A 19,764-nucleotide genomic window follows, 5' to 3' on the forward strand; every position below is an offset into this window, starting at 1 on the left:
TACAATGTATCTTAATAGTGTGAAACTAGTAGGAGTACCTTTTCTTTCTTGTCTAATTCCTTATGTTCTTCTCTAATAGTCAATGATGTAAATTGAGAATTTTGAAATACAATGGACTAAAAGGAAACGTCAATAAAAAAAAACAGACTAAGAAGGACCAAAAGGTATATTTTCTTAAAAATTAGGTCTTCTAGAAGTCATAATTGTGATAAGTGAATATCTTCTCCTCATTACGACTTTAGTACCAAAATTTCAATAAAATTAAATCATTATTTCAATTAAAATTCTATTATTAAAAGTTTGAAAATTTTTAAAGAAATTAAATTTCGTTATTTATTTTCAATTATTTATCTACCATAATTTTTTTTATTAAAAATCAATCTTATATGATAGGCTTATCACTTATGTCATAAACTAACCTTTATAATTTTTTTTCAATTTCATTGATATTTGTAATATTTGATTTATTTTACATATAAATTGTTGTGCATTGTATGGACATAATACTAGTGCAATTTAAATTAAAAATTCATATAAACTACAAAGTTATTTTGAAACCAAAAACAAATATTTCCTAGATTTTTATCTTAAAAAAAAATTAAAAAAAAAAAAAAGATTTGTACCCAATTTTTTTGAGAAATTTTTTTGCAACTATTGAGTTACTTTTGTATTATGTTTATTTTTTTGGAAGGTCAGGGACATAAAATTTTCACAAATTTGTTCATAATTTACTAAGTTTTTTATTTTATTATTATTATTTTTTTAAGATATAAATTCTACTCTACCCTAATCTCAGTGCATATGTATGTGAAGCTCCCTTCTGAAAACTTGAACTTCGGTCATTGCCCTCCACATCTCATAAGCACTTATACTTGTGAATTGACCATTGTACCAAGGGTGTGCGGTAGTTTTAATGTGTTAAAATGTAATTGGAGTAATATTACTTTAATATTAGCTCTCCACGAACAAGACTCTAAAATGTATCATTCACAACAAGCAACACCAAGAGTTATTGAAAATTTGTGTTACTAGATTTGTTATTTATTTTTATCAAGTATTAACCATAATGAGGCAAAGGGTCTCTCTCTTTTTCTTTTTCCTTTTTCTTTTTTATAATTCAATAATTGTAGGAGTGAAAATTAGAATCTTAGATATTTCAATTAGAAATACCAAAAAAATACAAATTGAACTTACAAGGTGGGTCAAAGATCCTTTATTAGGGGAACTTGTGATTGAATCTTCCTTCCCTATTATTATAATTTTTTTTATGTGCCAATTATTGTAAATTTGTAACAATCCAATTATTTAAAAAAAATTACAAATAAATCTTATATATTATAGTGTTTCTCCTATATCATTTATGGTAAACAAGCGTGGCCAGACTGATTATTATCTGTTTTTGGCCATCTCCCACTCATCCTTCTGACCTATAATTTTGCTTAACCAAATAAAGAAAGCAAAAACACCAAACCATAAAGTCTATAGGCACAACAAATTTTACAAAAATTTTAACACATACTAACGTGGCAGATTTTTATCCACAGTTAAAAAAAAAAAGTAGTCTCAGCAGTGCATATGTAAAAACCAATAAAATCTTACCTAATTAGCAGTTACAAAAGTAATATTGTGAAATTTGGCGTGCATATAACATCGCTAGATAACAAAAGGACCTTCCAAAATTTAGGTGGGCCACCCATGACCTGCGTGACAGACAGAAACTCCTATTTCCACGTACTTTGGGACTCTCTCTCCTATCGAATCCATCTCAAACTCTCTCTCATTCCCACCTTTATATATCAACAAGTCTAGATTCACAAACCCACAAACCCAAAAAAAAAAAGAAGAACAAAACCAAACCCATCTCCTCCTTTTTGTTTCAAACATGGCGAAACTTTCCTCTGTTGTTGTTCTTTCTTGTTTTGTTCTCTGCGTTGCTTTTGCAACAGCCATGGACATGTCCATAATCGAATACGATCTGAAACACGGTTTGAGGACCGAGAAACACGTCCGTCACATGTACGAGGCTTGGTTGATGAAGCATGGAAAGGCTTACAATGCCTTGGCAGAGAAGGAAAAGAGATTCGAAATCTTCAAGGACAACCTGCGGTTCATCGACGACCATAACGCGAAGGAGAACCCCACGTACAAGCTTGGCTTGAACCGGTTCGCCGATCTGACCAACGAGGAGTACCGGTCCATGTTTTTGGGCACCAAGATGGACCGGAAGGGCATGCTTTCCGGGACCAAGAGTGACCGGTACGCTTACCGGTCCGGCGAGGAGTTGCCGGAGAGTGTGGATTGGAGAGAAAAAGGAGCTGTCGTTGATGTTAAGGATCAAGGCCAATGCGGTGAGTTTTTGGTTTTTTTTTTTATTATTTTTAATTGTGAATATTTGACTTCTTTTTTAATTTTATAGAAAGATAGAAATTTGATTGAATAACGTGATCATGGACGTAATATATGAGATGTTGACTTTGTTTGAGCGTGGGATTAGCAAATTATCTTGTTTTTGAAGCATGTTCTAACACGGTTTTGGAGACTTTGACTGGAAAAATATTTTACTGGAAAATTGCTGGGAATTTCATTATCAATTATTTTGTTATTATTATTATTATTTTTTATCTGGTGGAGATTTTGATGCATACGTTTCGACTTTTTTTTTTTTTTTTTTTGGTTTTCTATAACTCCCTTACTAACTATTTACCTTGGCAGCACGAAATCATTTGAGTTCATTCCCCAAAAGGAGCGTCTTCTAAANGCTTTTTTTTTTTTTTTTTTTTGGTTTTATCTTCACATGGCTTGAAGAATTGTTCTTTAAGAAACTCTTAAACGGAAAAGAAACGTAAGTTTGGGGAAAAAAATTATATTAATTTTTTTTTGACTAAATATATATTATTCTGGATAGTCAATCGGGTAGTTATGCAATTGCTAATTTGATGGTTTAATGTTGACTCTACTGGCTGATATTAAATGATTATAAAAAAAATTGTAAAATGTTGTAGGATTCATACTACACCTAAGGAATACCTTTGGCTTTTAGTAAGAAATACATTACAAGAAAAATAAAAAATTAGGCTCTTGTCAATAAGCTCTACCTCAATTGGCACTTCGATGGTTCAAGACCCATAGGTTTCATAACTTACGAATAAAAAAAAAAGGTTCATTTTAGTTTAATGCTGTGAGATTATGTAAAATGTCACAAATCAAACGACTACAAAATATGTGAATTCAAAGTGGGGATTAGTTTAACGAGATTGGTTTAGATGTTGTTTGGTTAAAGATTAAGGATGTTATATTATTTTGTTTGCAACTGAAGGTAATTTTACATTAGGCTGATGTTTTATTTGTATATGATGAAGGGAGTTGCTGGGCATTCTCTACTATTGGTGCGGTGGAAGGGATAAATAAAATTGTGACAGGTGATCTTATCTCCTTGTCGGAGCAAGAATTGGTGGACTGTGATCAGACATATAACCAAGGATGCAATGGAGGTCTCATGGACTATGCCTTCCAATTCATCATAAATAATGGTGGCATTGATTCTGAAGAAGATTACCCTTACAAGGCTCGTGATGGCTCATGTGATCCCAATCGGGTTTGTGTCAAATCCATGTTTTGTTGTTCAATCTCTTTGTGAAGTTAAAACAATTGAATTGATTGGAAGAGCATATGAACTTTTCTGCTCTAGACTTTAGTCCTCTTGTTTTATTCTATATCCTAAATTCTTTTATTGTTTTTTTTTTTTTTTTTTTTTTTAACGTTTCAGAGAAATGCTCGGGTTGTGACCATTGATGGATATGAAGATGTTCCTACAAATGATGAGAAGGCAAGTCTTAGAAACAACAAAATTGTCGTGCACATTACATTAATTCACTTCTGTTGCAAATTCCTTGTTTGTCCATACAGGGTGTCTTCACTGGGCTGTGTGGAACACAACTAGACCATGGTGTGGTTGCTGTTGGATATGGTACAGAAAATGGTGTTGATTACTGGCTTGTGAGGAACTCTTGGGGTTCAGATTGGGGTGAGAAAGGGTACATCAAGTTAGAGCGCAATGTGGTCAGCACCAACACTGGCAAGTGTGGGATAGCAATTGAGGCCTCATACCCAATCAAGAGCAGTGAGAATCCCCCCAACCCTGGTCCCTCTCCCCCATCTCCTCCGCCAAGTCCGGAAACTGTTTGTGACGAATACTACTCATGCCCTGCGGGAAGCACATGCTGCTGTATGTATCAGTATGGTGATTACTGTTTTGGATGGGGATGCTGCCCCTTGGAGTCTGCAACCTGCTGTGATGACAATTACAGCTGCTGCCCTCATGAGTATCCCGTCTGTGATGTTAATGCTGGAACTTGCCGTGTGGTAATTACAATTGAACTCTTTTATTATGATCCATAAAGATTCTAGCACCTCCTTTATATTATTTTCTCCTCTTTGTTCTGGTTGTTACTAATACCATTCTATGCAACAGAGCAAGGACAATCCATTGGGAGTTAAAGCATTGAAGCGCAGTCCTGCTAAAAGCACTCGGCCTCGCCATATTGCTGACAAGAAGAAAAGCAGTGCTTGAGAATCCTTGCGGTCATGTTGGGTCTGAAAAGTGGAAAGGCAAATGATGAAGAATTTAGAGCTATGCTTGAAGGGTTGCAAGAAGAAATGCTATTTCTTCATTAAACTCAAAGTTTCTGCAGACCCCAATTAAACCTGGGATGGAGGCTTTCAATTTTTTTTTTTTAATATATATTTTTATATGATGATTACTGTAAATACTCTCATTATTTGCCTAGACTCAAAAATTAGAACTGTCAATCAACCAATAATTTGTATATATCTTCCAACTTATCTTTTCAATAATTGTGATTGGTTTTTAATCCCAAAATTGTTTACCTATCAAAAAAAAATAATTGTGATTGGTTTTTTTTATATGTTCTTTGTTTTTTGTTTTTAATAGTGAAGCATGGATTATAGCCACATGTCCGTTTCTTTCTGTTTAACCTCCAATTTATAGAAGGCAGTAATTTATCTCATTCCAACATAGTTGTAGACTTGTAGTTAGGGGGTGTGCATTCAACTTGCTAACCCAATGAACTTGATCCTAATATGAACTACTCAGGTTGGTTTTCTGTGAATTGATGGGTTATTTATTTATTTATTTTTTGGGTGTAAAATTGGGTTGGGTTTGTGTCGTTAAAATTTTAGGGAAGGGGGGCGGGTGGAGGAGGGACGGACCCAAGTGGGGGCCCGGCCACTTGGTCCAATTTTTTTTTTTTTTAGTTATTATATATTTTATTTTGTAATTAGGCTCCTTTACAAAACTTTAGTCCCATTTCTCCTCAATAATCCTAGCTAATCTCACCTAAATAGCAAAAGTTATACTCTTTCTACTCCACTATATACTCCATAAGTAAAAACATGCCACATGTTTATCTATTTTATTAAGTGTTAAATTTATGCCTTCTATTATTTCAATTTCCTAAAATAAATAAATAAATAATGCATCATATTTAGGAAATTGGAATAATAGGAGGCATAAATTTAGCACTTAATTAAATAGATAGACATGTGACATGTTTTTATTTATGAATATAGTGGAGTAGGAAGAGTGGGATAGAAGATTTAGACTCAAATAACAACTGTCTAACCCAAAACTTAACAAAAACAATAAAAATATTCACAATGGGGATTGTATTTTAGCCCCAAAAAAATAGTTATTTTACAATCAAAGAACCAAAAAATCATGTGTTAGACAAGCTAATGCTAAATTTTTTGCACCTACAGTAATCTGGTATAAATACCAATTGACTGTAACAAGTTGTTAAAAATAAAAGACAATATTTTATTAAGATTATATATCTTCCTTCAATTAAAAAACTCAAATTCACTCTCTTTCTTTATTATTTTAATGAGTTGTTTATATTATTTTAAATGAAGTGATAAAAATAAATAGAACATTTGATATTGGTTGTATTGTAAAGTGAGTTAGTAAAATATATAAAATAACTTTTTAAGGTGTTAAATGCTAAATTTTTTAGCAATACCACTGTGAAATGCTCTTACTTCAACCAAAAAAAAAAAAAAAAATCCTGGACATAGTATTAAAAAAAATTATTTTGTTTTTATTTTTGTTGGTAAATGATTGTATCTTAATATATTTAGAAACAATGATTTTATGTATTTATAATTTTTTAATACTATATGGACACCTATTTGGAGTTTTTTTTTTTAATCTCCAGCCCCCACTAACTTAAAATCGTGAGTTCGTCCCTGAAGGGACATTAGTTTAATTCTGCTTAAATAATTCTGCTTCTATTTCTTTTTGTTTAGTGTTTAATGTTAGTCCTGATTACCAAAAAAAGGGGACATAGTTTGATTTACTATGGTATTCTAAGACAGTTATTATGAAATTGTATTGTTAGAGCAATTGCACAGCCTAACATATTTTATGGAATAATGTATTTGAATAGTTGAATAAAAATCCACATTTTTTTTTATTAGGCTTGATTAAATAATCCCAAACAAATTCCTCCAAGCTGTGGTTGGTTGGTTGGTTTTTTTTTTTTTTTTAAAAAAAAAAGCTACATTGGGTTGGAGATTTCTTCAACTTGACTTGACTCAACTTAGGGCTATCCATGGGTCGGTCTAGGTCGAGTTTGTGCCCAACCTAGAACTGACCCAACAGAACCGAGTGGCAGAAAATCTCACTTGCCATCGATCTCTGGAGTAGATGGGTTGGGTGGATTAGACCTTCAACGGGTGGCGGACGAGTCAGTCAGTGTCATAGATTTGAGAAAATGGCAAGAAAACAGTGAGGAAATAGCGAGAAAATGTAGAGAAAAACCTAGATCTGGCAAAAATCTCATCGGAATCTATGAGATTTTGCCAAATCCAGCGGAATTCTCACTAAATTCGATGAGATTTCACCAAATGCAGTTAAAATCTCACCGAATCTACTTGAAATATCATCAAAATATAGGTTTTTTCCACCAAGATCAGGAAAATTTTCACCGGAATCTTTGTGGATTAGACCTTCAACGGGTGGCGGACGAGTCAGTTAATGTCATAGATCTGAGAAAATGGCAAGAAAACAGCGAGGAAATGGAGAGAAAGACCTAGATCCGGCGAAAATCTCATCGGAATCTATGAGATTTTGCCAGATCCAGCGGAAATCTCATTGAATTTGATGAGATTTCACCAAATCCAGTTAAAATCTCACCAAATCTACTTGAAATGTCATCGAAATCTAGGTTTTTTCATCAAGATCAGGAAAATTTTCACCGAAATCTGAGTTTTCGCAGGAATTTGGGTTTTTGTCAGACGATTCGGGTTTTTCTAGTTTTGGGGGGAGGTAAACTAAAACCGATTCATTGGAGTCAGTTTTCTTGTGGAGAAGACCCACTTCTGACCGCCGAAGTAGTCATGTCGACCGGTGTTGGATCAGATCCGGTCGGTTTCTTCTGGTGGATTGGGTCTTTGGATGGGTTTGGACAGCCCTAACTCAACTCAACAAAATCCGTCAACACCCATAATTACAACTTTCATTGCAAAATAGTAGAACTTAGAAAAAATTATGTATCGGTTGGATAATGATAAAATAAGTAGTAAAATAGTATAAACATATAAGCTTTTTGTATTTGGTTAAGATAGTGAATTGGGATAGAGAAGATGAGGCTTATTGCTTTTATTTATTATTATTATTATTATTTTGATGATCTTATTGCTTTTAAATCTAAGCACATTTCAAAAGGAGTATATTAAGATATTTATAAGCACACATCTTCACTCACAGTCACAGTCAAAAATAATAAAGGATGTATAATATAGGGCCAATCTGTGCAAGCAGCTTCCTGCCTCAAATCCTTTGTTTACAGAGGCTTGGAGCTTCAGAAAATTGTGATGGAATGGATAGAAGTGATTGACATTTAAAAAAAATAAAATAAAAATAAATGGTAAATGGTAAATGATTGAAATTGGTGTTGATCAGTGTGTGGGTAGTTGGGGTTTTCACTATTTTGCCACATTTTGCACTGCAACTACAAGGATGAGATCGTTGGCCTAAACTTGAAAAACAGCACTGTACTATGGAATGGGCAAAGACCCCAGCCATATTGGACGGCAGTTTTCAAGTGTGGTACAGTTGGTTAGATTCCTTTGCGCCACAATGTTCAATTGCAAATAATATTCACACATTGCTAAATAACTTTTTTTTTTTACTCCATTAAGATCACGCATGATAAAAAGTTATCTATTCATTGATGCAATTCATTTTATTAAATAATAATAATAATAATAATAAATAACCTCTTGAATGTTGAGGACAATAGAGTAATATTGTAATATTTCACCTGCAAGACAACAAATCCATAAGTTGAGAGAGGGAGAGAGGGAGAGAGAGAGAGAGAGAGCTTAATATCTCAATCTTAAAGGCAGATGAAGAAGATTGCAAGTAGGCAAAGTAGTGACACCGGTGAAGGAGGGAGATGAAGATTAGAGAACTTTTTGAGAGAGAGAGAGAGAGAGAGAGAGAGAGAGAGAGAGAGAGAGAGATGAAAATTTGAGATTGTGGAATATATCTTGTTTTATAGCCTCAAAATAATGTCAATTCTCCCTTCCAAAACCAACTCACTTTGTTCATTATCTGTATATATCAAGAGGATTTAGAAAGTTAGTTATTGTTTATTTTTTCTTATCAAAAATACCCCTAAATTAATTAACCAACAACTTTAAAATTGGGTTAAAATAGTAAATTAGCAAAAGAAAGTTAGTTATTGTTTTTTTTTTTACTGTCAAAAATATCTCTACCTAAAACTTAAAAGTTGGGGTTAAAATAGTAAATTGACAAAAATAATATATACCTACTTCTATGTTAAAATACATTCGTGTTTCTAATAAACTCATACTTTTACGTTGATTTAAATTTCTACTTCTACTCATTAGTGACATACATCTCCCCAGTAATTACCTTTGGCAATAAGTTGTGGTCAATTTTGGTTAGTTTGTTTGATTTCGGTGGCATAATAGATTGTCTTATTCAAAACCACCCAATCAACTATACTTTGAGGGAAGGGGGGGGGGGGGGTGGGGGAATTGTGGAAAACATCACGGGAAGCATGGCCATTTATGCATTCAAAATAGTAAAAGACCTAAGGCATAGTTCTCTATGATCCCTGGAAGGCTTTGATTCTAAAGTTAGGATATAGTGTGAGAACCATTAGATGATTTGGTTGAAAAAAGTGCATACATCTCATATGAAGCTAGACTCCTATTTATATTAGAGAAATTTATTAGGTAGTTCGAGAGTATACTCCCTCCCTTTCACATAAGGGTGTGTACCATGGTGGGTGAGACCTATCCTCATGAGAGAGGGAGAGAGTATACTCCGAAGTACTCAATAGTAACCCTTATACTAGTATGATACTCTTGAATATCCATTGTCCTAAGGTCCTTGGAACACATTCTTTAGTGATTTGATCCTTATCCCATCAATTCCCCTAGAGCACATCAATAGTTAGCATAGTGGACGGGGATGTCAATAATGCAAATAAAAAATTTGGCGCGTTCAACGCTCCATTTGACTCTTCTTTCATGGTAATGCAAGGATCACTCTCTGTTGGTTGACTTAACCATTGTGTTAAATGCTCAGATATTTGACTATGCGACTTTGGATTAGTTCTCATTTGGACTCGATTCTCAGTCACCGGTCTCGATTTTGGTCCTTCCAATAACACCCGCACTAGCTTCTTATCTTATATATTTTTTTTGCCATGCGGTCCAATAAATAACAAAAATTTCCATCCCATCCATTTATGGGATAATTCATAATTCCCACCAAGTACATAACTGCTAAAGAAAGTAGAAGGAAATGGAAAACCGTTTATGGGAAGGGAAAACTTCAAAACTATCAAAGCGTTTTGTGACAACCAAATGAGCCAGACTTAGTCAGAGCAATCAACGGCCCATAAATCTCTAATCCTCATCGAACCATCACCAGATCCCTCCAATCTAGTTGATTATTAAAAACCAAAAACCAAAAACAAAAAACAAAAAAACAAATTCTCTTATTACGCTACACAGTATGAAAACCCCACCAAATTTTATCCACCGTGTGATTTTAAAACCCGAAGAAGAACCTGTGGATTTCTCTGAAACTCAGACAATTTCTGACAAATCACCGCCCTCCGTTTCGTTGACCAAAAAAGCCCCACGTGAACTGACCCTCCACACCATCACCTTTATAACCGTCCGATCACAAACCCCTCTCTCTCTATTTTGAAACCCTAATCAGCTTTGGAAGCTCCACCGTTCCCGATTTTCCAATCTCAAGTAAGAAATTTTGAATTTCTGTGAATTCAATTTTTGTAATTGTTGCCCTAGATCTTGAAAAAAATGCTTTGAAATTGAATTCGAAAATGGGTTATTATCGTTTATTTTTTGGTTAAATATTGTTGCTAGCTTTGTTCTAAGCGAAAGTGGGTGTGTTATGGAGTTGAATTGATTGGCAACATTTTGCGAAAATTGCTTTGATTTTTAGCTCTAAGAAATGGGGTTTTGTTTTTTTGTTTGGGTTGAATGGTAAAGTATAGGTGTATAGTGTTTTGTAGCTGATAATCTCAAATTGGTTGCACTGAAATGGTTTATGGGGGTTCAGCTAATGCCCAGAACAACTTTGGTAATAGTGGTTGATTCTGTTTATTAACATTGCTGTTACCGTGTGATAATTCGATAGTTACAACAGTGGAATTATCACTTTATGTGAAATGGGTTTTTGGTTTTGTAATGGAATTAGAATATAGACTGTAAATAATGACTTATTTTGGCTTCCCTGGGGCTGATTCGGATCTGTGCATTTCTTGCTTTGGAGTGCATTGTGGGGATTGCTTTCAATTTTGGTGTAGACTTGTTATTATTTAGGTATAGAATTCAGTTGGAATAAAATCTAATAAAAGGAGACGAAAATTTGTTATCTGGGTAAGGTTTCCCTTTTTTTTTTTTTTGGTTGGAGTTGGGGGGTGGAGGAGGGGGAGGGGGGAGGGGGGGCATTGAGAAAGAGGGTGGGATTTTTTGGTGAGTGATCATGTGGGAGATAGAATGGATAATGTTGACAATTTATGATGGCACCAAGAGCCTTGTGGGTTAGGCAGGAGAACAAGTTCAAAATCCCCCCTCCCCCATTGTTGTAACTATTGAATTATAAAATGAATAAAAAACTGACAATTTACATTGTGGGATCCTGACTTACAAAAATAGAAGAATCAACCTGATAGCGGAAATTGGTCGCTAATGATGATTTGACATGCATAAATTTTTTTATTTAAACTATTAAGGCTTTCAATTGGGTTCGGTTTTTATTGGCTATCAATTTTGAGGGCCTTCTTGAGGTTAGGGAAGAGAGAGTATGGACCATCTATTTTTTATTTTGGCCTTTCTATTGGGATGGGGACCTTAGGCCAAGGCCTTGTGCCACATATGGGTCTACTTTTTATGTGAACAATTGCAGTGATAATTTCTAGGCTTGATTCTTGTTAGTCAGTAATGTACTTGTATGCTACTGGGGTAACTTGTGGGTTAGGAAGTAAAAGGAAGAGTGAAGGTTGCCCCCATTAAGTTAGTTCAAAGAATGGTTTGAGTGAAAGAGTGGCATAAGACAGATTGAAAGCAAAATGAAGGGAGGTTTGAAATCTACATATCTTTCATACTTGTTGCTTTCCTTTGATGATGGGAGTTCATACTAATGTGCAATTCTTCCTTTTCCTCTCTCTCTCTCTCTCTCTCTCTCTCATGGTCAAAAAATAATGAGGTAAATAGTTGTGAACAAAGAAAGAGCGATTAGAAAACATAATTTTTTATTTTTATGTTTTTGTTTAGAAAATCCATGATCTACTTTTACTTAAAAATAGTATAGATTAGAAAATTTAACTGCTTATGATGTTTCTATACTTTTTAAACTTATTTATATCTGTAATTGCAGCTTTAACTGAAGATGCTGTATTAAGACCTTTTATATTTCGACATTGAACATTTATCCTCAATCTCTGTTAATATCTGTGGTTGTGGAATGGATTCGGGATCTGCTGATTCATCAACTTTACCACCTCTTAAAGCTCCTGATGTACAACCTCCCGCTGCCATAAAAACCCCAGCTGCTGCTGATTCTGGACTAGATAATTCTCCCCCTAATGTATCATCTAAGTTATCTCCTTCTGCAATATCTTCATGGGCCAAAAGTTTGAAAATTCCTCAGCCATTGGCAACCACACAAGATGATTCTCCAACCGGAAATGCTGGAAAATCAACTCTTGCACGTTTGACTAGTGGCTTAGGTTTGCGCTTGTCTCCAAAAGCTCCTTCATCAGATGATAGTTCTGAAGGAACTTCAACAACTGTGCAACCTGGTTTTATTGGAACTATTACAAAAGGGTTAGTAGACACTTCCAAGAGTGCAGTGAAGGCTGTACAGGTTAAGGCTCGACATGTTGTTTCTCAAAATAAACGAAGATACCAGGTGGGTTGCTTGTGTTGTAGACTTTTAACCCTTACTCATACGATATATTTGTAGAATGATCACAAACATGATTTTCTCTTCTAGCTATATATTTATCTTCTTTATATAATAACTGACCGATACACACACACACTTGACTTGTCATCTGATCTTCAGGAAGGAGGATTCGATCTTGATATGACATATATCACAGAGAATATTATTGCTATGGGGTTTCCTGCTGGTGATATGAGCTCTGGCTTTTTTGGTTATGTTGAGGTAAATGACTTATCTTCACTGAACAGTTGACTCCTCAATCCTCCTCATCCTGTTCAATTTTATACCAGTTTTCAAACTATCTTGACATGTAATGCAGGGGTTCTACCGAAACCACATGGAAGAAGTGATTAAATTCTTTGAAACTCATCACAAGGTAATTACCATGACCATTTTTTTTGGTGGGGGGAGGGGGTGAAGGTATGATGATTCTTGACACTTGGAATTACATCTAAGGTTAATATATTTAGAATGCTTCCTTGTAAAATATACAATCAAATCTTGTTCTTATTTCTTTTTGCTGAATAGGATATCATTGATTTTTGTGAATCAGTACATTTTATATTAATTCTTTACATACTTTGATACAGTCTTGAAGATGTATTAATTAATCTACATGTGCCGCTTGGATGCATTTTGGCTCCCATTTCATTTCATATCTCTTATCTGAGGCTAGGCAGTGGATATTAATAATTATAGTAAATTTTGGTGGAATACCCGCTACAGATATTCTTAGGAAATGGACAAATTTCTTTTATGTACATTGGGTTATGGATGCCATGAAAATAGGAGTCTCGCAAGAGCTACTTTTCCTCTACCTTTGAGGTTTATCTCTATATTCTATTATATCCAGATTTTTTTTTTTGGTGATAATCAATAAGTTTTATTAGCAAAATTTGAACATCACATACACATTGTACTTTTCTCATCAATAAAACTTTTATTACCTATCAAAAAAAAGTTAGAGAAAGAAAACTTCCCCAAGGCTGATAACCACTTGAACAAAGTCCTCATAAAATGCCATTTCAAATCTGGTGTTGACTGCTCGCACCCTTCCTTCAAAGTTTCTGGCATTGCGCTCCCTCCAAATACACCACATCAGACAATGAGGAATGGCCTTCCAAATCTCACTATTACGATGTCGCCCAAAATAAGCTTGCCAACTAGCTAGTAAATCCACCACCCTCCACAATAGTGTTGGCCTAATGTTTTGGTTTGATCTTGATCAAGATTGATTTGGCAGCTAATTGATTTTAATACATCCTCTGTTTTAAGAATAATTTTTTTTCATTTTCTCAAAAAAAGAATAAATTCTTTCATGGATGATTTATTTTATTTTATTTTATTTTATAAGTCATTCTTTCATTGATGATTTTACTCAAATTTGCCTCATTGCTGCGAGTGTGTGTGTAGTGTGTACAGTTTTCAACAGTTGCATTATATTTTATTGTGTATCTATGCTATCAAAGAGCAGACTGGATCAATCTGAAATGGGTAATATTTTATTAAATCTAATTTGGGTAAGTCTGTATTTAGATCAATTGTTACAAGCCTACACTTAGTTTGTTGGGGTGTCCAGTGGAAAGAGAATGCAGGTTCTGGCATTACCTTTATTAGTGTGATGGGTATTGTATACTGAAAATTATATGTGCTATTTTGGTAATCAGAATTTTATCATTATATTTTGTTATGTGCAAGTATAAACCATATTGCTTGTTTCTTATGCAGGGCAAGTACAAAGTGTATAACCTTTGTTCTGAGAGGCTGTATGATGCATCCCTACTTGAGGGAAAGGTGTGTTATAATTGTTAATTTATTGGGCGGAAAATATGGGGTTTCATTCTTTATATCTCGTAAATCGAAAATCTTACCTGTGTTAGACCATTCTCATATTTGGCATACATTGTTAAAAGTGCTCCTAAACCTAAAATCTCAAAGCCCCAAGGTCTAAGCTCTTTGGTTGGTCGAAGCAAAGCTCATTTAATAAAGTTTACCTCAAGCACACTTTTTTGGTGCTTTTTGAAGAAGCGCAATCATTAAAATTCATTGCTCGATCTTGAAGGAAATGACATGGATCATTTATTATTAAAACTCTATTCATAAGGTGTTATATTATACACACACTCAAAAAATTATGTATAAAAAGCCACAAACCATGATAATTTACTATTCTTATGCTCTTTGGTCTTTGCCTTTTGGATATATTTTGATTGAACCGTATACTTTGTTTGATCATGACTATCACAGTTATAATTTTTATAAGTACAAGAGTGATATATAAAATATTATGTTTAAACTTTCTATGATTGGATTATTATCATATTGTCCATTGGTATATTTGTTCAAATTTACCATATAAAAATTGTAAGAAATTGAAAGAACATATGTAGAATTTGAATTATAAACTCTGTGCAATTGTATTATCTATTTTAGCTAATAGGAAAAATACATTACTATTTTGATTTATGTATTTTTTTTATATTATATTCTATGAATCTTTATATTAGTAATTATTATATATTGTACTTGAAAAGTGTTCACTTTACTTCAATTAAGCGCATTTGTGCTTTGCACCTAGGCTCCAAGAGGCTTGTGCATAGTGCACTTGACACTTCTACCAACACTATTGTCATATCTTTGATTATGCTTGGAAAAGTATTGCATATTGCTCTGGGTTGACTCTCTTAAGTGTCAACCAATTAAGAAATCATATATCACATTTTTCATTGCAAAAGATTTAAACTCTGTACTAGTTGGATCCTATGTGGTAAAACATATGACTAGGTAACATAAAGGGTATTATGAAAAATGTTCTGTTGCAGCTACTTATAATTTATATCTCAAGTTCTTAATTCTTTCCAGGTGGCTTCTTTCCCATTTGATGACCATAATTGTCCCCCAATTCAACTGATAATATCATTCTGCCAAAGTGCTTACTCATGGTTGAAGGAGGATATTGAGAACATTGTGGTTGTGCACTGCAAGGCTGGAATGGCAAGAACAGGGTTGATGATTTCCAGTCTTCTTCTATTCCTGAAGGTAAGATTCCATAGTATATTTCTGAATCATATGCTAGAAAGCACGGACGCGGCTGGGAGGGTGCCGCACCCGAGTCCCCTGAGTCCGACGCGGCGACTCACGGTGGTCTGATTTTTTTTTTTTTTTTTTTCTCGGATTTGAGCCAACGAGGCTCGATTCGGCCAGAATCGGCTTCGATTCGGCCAGAATCGGTCAATATCGGCCTTGAAACTCGCCGGAACAGCCGAAATTCTGACCTCAGAGGCATTGTAATGTGTTTCTTGTCTTCTTCTTTCTTTGTTTTGTGAATCAAGGCATAACAATGTGTTTTTTATGAATATTTTAATAGTAAAAATATATAGAAAATATAAATAAAAATATTTTTAATAATTTTTTAATCGCCGAGTCTCGCCGCACTTGCATCCTACTTTTTTAAAAAATTGCCGAGTCCCGCACCCGCACCCGCACCCGAGTCCTGAAACGCACCCGTGCTTCATAGATCATATGACAATGCATTTGCTGGAAATTTTGATAACCTTTTGTGTTTTTTTTTTATTAAATGTTTTAATTGTGGATTTACTTGCCATCTCTTTGCAGTTCTTCCCAACCGCTGAGGAGTCAATTGACTACTACAATCAGAAAAGATGTTTTGATGGAAAAGGGCTTGTTCTGCCCAGTCAGATTGTTAGTCTTTTATTTCTATGTGATAATCTTCTGAATTCTTGATATCTTTTCTATCAGCTGAGCTTACCTGATAGGGGATCTTTTCTATGTGATAGGCATTCTTGATATGTTCTTATTTATGTATTTTCAGAGGTATGTCAAATATTTTGAACGAGTGCTAACATACTTCAATGGGGAAAACCCTCCTGGGCGTAGGTATATTTCTGAGACTGTATTTTTATTGTAGCATCTTAGTATGTTCGCATGGTTATTGACATCACATCTGGTGCAGGTGCATGCTTAGGGGATTTCGGCTTCACAGATGCCCTTATTGGATAAGGCCCTCCATCACTGTCTCAGATCATAATGGTTTGTTCTGGCATTTCTGTTCTGTTTAAATTTTTCCTTCCCTTCTCTCTTATGGTAGTCGATTACAGAAGTTCATTTTCATAATTTGTATTCCCCCCGCCCCAGTTTGCTGTGTGTGTGTATATAATTTTCAGTACTTCATCTAGTTCTGTATTGCATCATAATTGTTCTTCCTTTGTGATTGCCGTGTATTGGATTATTCTTCTATGAGACCAATATTTTGTTTAAAAAGTAATTTGCATACATGACCTTTAATCTTACAGTGCTGGCCCAATTAACCAAGGGCCCATGGGCATGTTTTGGTGCTGATATTTCACTTATGCAGATGGGTTGCCATGTTGATTTCAAACTTTTTCCAATGAGAACTCTGGTAGCTGGTGTTTTGCAAGTTTGACTTAGGTCTTCTGCAGGCAACATATTTTGGTTGTTTGTGAGGTTGCCCCTTTGTATCTTAAGTGGTTCATTTAGAGAGGGAGGGTCAGAGGAATGCTTAGAATTTTGGTTTGTGAGGAGTCAGTGTTGGATTTGAAGCTTCTGTTCTATGTATCACTTTATGGTAGATGGACGCCACTAACTCATCTTAGTCTGAGTGGTCTGTTGGATTCTAGGAATTAGCTGTTTTCTATATTTATTTTGTCCTTTTTGCATTTTTCTGCCATTTTACATTGTATTTCCCCTGTGACTCTCTTTGTGCACCCTATTCATTTTATTGTCTTTCTTATGTTTTTTTTAACTCTACTTTTGTGTGAAAAGACATAAAATATTGTATTCTATCTTTTTAAGTTGTCAAGAACAGAGGTAAGCAATCTCATAATATAACTTGGGAAGTTGATATCTCATTTGTTAACTTGAACTACTTGGGTTCCTGGTTCTTGAATCTTAGACACATAGAAGGGCGAAGAAAACATTGGGATTCTTGGCATTGATGTCACAATTTACTTTGCTACAGTCTTCTGGATTTTTGTGCTGATAGTTGTTGTAATTGACAGTCTATGAACCAAGATTGCAATTGTAATTAACATTTTTGTCGTCTCTGAAGCACTGCATTTCTTCATACTTCTATATAATTTATCATTATGCTTACTGTATGGTTTTTCTTTGATCTTTTTCTAATGCATAGGTGTTCTCTTCTCCACAAAAAAGCATCCAAGAACCAAGGATCTTTCGGTATGTCTGTTTGATTATCTGCTAGCAACTAGTTAGAGATGTTAAGAATGGGTGTTTCTGATATTCCGTTTATTTTTTTGGGGCTATGGAATATTTTACCAATTTGGGTTTTCATAAACCTATACTATGTTCTGCAGCCAGAAGATTTTTGGTTTAGTGCCCCCAAGAAGGGGGTAATGGTCTTTGCTTTGCCAGGGGAGCCTGGTCTGACAGAGTTGGTTGGGGACTTCAAAGTCCAATTTCACGACCGCCAAGGAGATTTTTACTTGTCTGTAATTCAGCTTCATCCCAATAGATCAATCTCTAGTAATCTTGTTATGCTTGTCTGATCTGAATCTGAAATTTGTATTTTTTTTAATTTCAGTTGGTTAAACACAACAATGTCAGAAAATAGAAAAGTTTTGAACACCAACGATCTTGACGGGTTTGACAAGGTAAAGATTAAATAATTATGTGCTTATCTGCCCATACAGCTTTAAAAACCTTGCGCTTAAATATCTTTCTTTACAAGATGCAGCTGTATTAGTTTGGTTTTTTCTTCCCCTGAATTAGAAAATGTGGTTTGCTCCTTTGTCAGTGTCACTGTTTTCTTAGCTTTCTCGGAAAATTTTGATTATTGTATAACACAGTAACGCATTCTAATTTCTCCGGTCTGTAGAGGAAATTGCCTTCCCCTGGCTTTCAGGTTGAGGTTGTGCTGGTAGATTATAATGACACTGTTCCTACAACACCTAACACTGAAACTTCTGCCAAAAAAATGGATGAAAGCTCAGGAACTGCTCCTGCATCAGTTGATGAGGGTACAGCTAAACCAAGCCAAAATAACAACTCAAAAAGTCATGATAAAGATGATGTTTTTTCAGATAGTGAGGCCGAAGAAACTGCTGCTTCAAAGAGCCGGCAAGCAGAAACGGCATCTGCAGCAGGAGCAGGAGGAATTGTCCCCAATACCACATCCAGTTCTGAAACAAAGACAAATTCTGATCAAGTCGCTAGTGTAGCTCATGCAACTGAACATATGTCTCTTGGAAACAGTGGCTCAACTCAGATTCATGCTGCTGCCAGTGAGCCTAAAAGTGATGCTGCCGGGGGAGCTATTTCAGGCCTTGAGGCTCCCAACACAGAAAGTGAATTCAAGGCAATGGCGGCTGATGCATCTGTTTTTACATTTGGAGATGAAGAGGACTATGAAAGTGAGTAAATCAGAGGGTGCGTTGTTGGCTTGGAATGAGAGCTTCTGTACATAAAATGGCTTGCTAGCTGTAAATGCACAAATTGCTGATTACAGGTTCACCTTCAATCCATTTGTTTCCTGGCTAATGTATCGCCTGGTTCTGTTGTTAAATAAGTTGGCTGGTTGTACTAAAATTTTATGTTATGGGGCTGAAAATAGTGAATTTATTTTATTAGTTCCAATGAAGAACAAAAAAGTTTAAGATGTTAATGTCCACACGGGAAAAGTAGATGTTTATATGGTGTGTTTTCCCTGTTGTGCATCTGAACATCTGGAACTTGTATAAACTACGTTGAAATTGCCCAATAATTTTATTATAGACCTTACTCTGAAGTGTAAATACTCTTCATTGTTGCAGTCCATTTGAATTCTACATATAAACTTGGTCTTGAATCCATGATTTTACCTATTATAATTATTAGGGAAAAATGTCTACACCCCCTGAACTTTAGAGTAGCGGCCATTACATCCTCTAAACTTCTATTTTGTCCAATTTACTTCTTCACACATCTGCCAAATTACTATCTTTGTTAGTTAGCTGTCAAAATTCTAACGGAATATGAGACGTGATGCTTAAAATGCCCAAATTTTTTTTTTTTTGAGTGAGTGAGACATAGGCAGTCAGAGCTACCACAACATCCCTCCCTTTGCCACACCATTCAACACATTTATGGTGGTCTTGCCACACCATTCAACCACATATATGGATTCGCATTCCACACGCCACAATAAAGAGTCTCAAATCTTTAAAATAAGTTGGTTTCAATTTTAAGAAGGT

General features: G+C 34.9%; 2 protein-coding genes across 2 annotated transcripts; both read left to right on the plus strand.

Moving 5' to 3' along the window:
* Window positions 1-1,800: 1,800 nt before the first annotated feature.
* On the plus strand, window positions 1,801-4,923 carry LOC112029403 (cysteine proteinase mucunain). Its single transcript, XM_065759688.1, is given in 5 exon segments — window positions 1,801-2,348; window positions 3,360-3,595; window positions 3,767-3,868; window positions 3,871-4,362; window positions 4,472-4,923. Coding segments are annotated over 5 exon segments (1,395 nt in total). The 5' UTR covers window positions 1,801-1,882; the 3' UTR covers window positions 4,571-4,923.
* Window positions 4,924-10,082: 5,159 nt separating this feature from the next.
* LOC112029402 (phosphatidylinositol 3,4,5-trisphosphate 3-phosphatase and protein-tyrosine-phosphatase PTEN2A) lies at window positions 10,083-19,319 on the plus strand. Its single transcript, XM_024062082.2, has 13 exons — window positions 10,083-10,320; window positions 11,966-12,499; window positions 12,656-12,757; window positions 12,855-12,911; window positions 14,264-14,329; window positions 15,398-15,574; window positions 16,151-16,237; window positions 16,368-16,432; window positions 16,509-16,585; window positions 17,706-17,752; window positions 17,890-18,020; window positions 18,117-18,186; window positions 18,411-19,319. Exons 2-13 carry the CDS (start codon window positions 12,053-12,055, stop codon window positions 18,951-18,953), a joined length of 1,869 nt encoding a protein of 622 aa, XP_023917850.2. The 5' UTR covers window positions 10,083-10,320; window positions 11,966-12,052; the 3' UTR covers window positions 18,954-19,319.
* Window positions 19,320-19,764: the final 445 nt, after the last annotated feature.

This window comes from Quercus suber, unplaced genomic scaffold, assembly GCF_002906115.3.
Source record: "Quercus suber isolate HL8 unplaced genomic scaffold, Cork oak 2.0 scaffold_338, whole genome shotgun sequence".
NCBI classification, from domain to species: Eukaryota; Viridiplantae; Streptophyta; class Magnoliopsida; order Fagales; family Fagaceae; genus Quercus; species Quercus suber.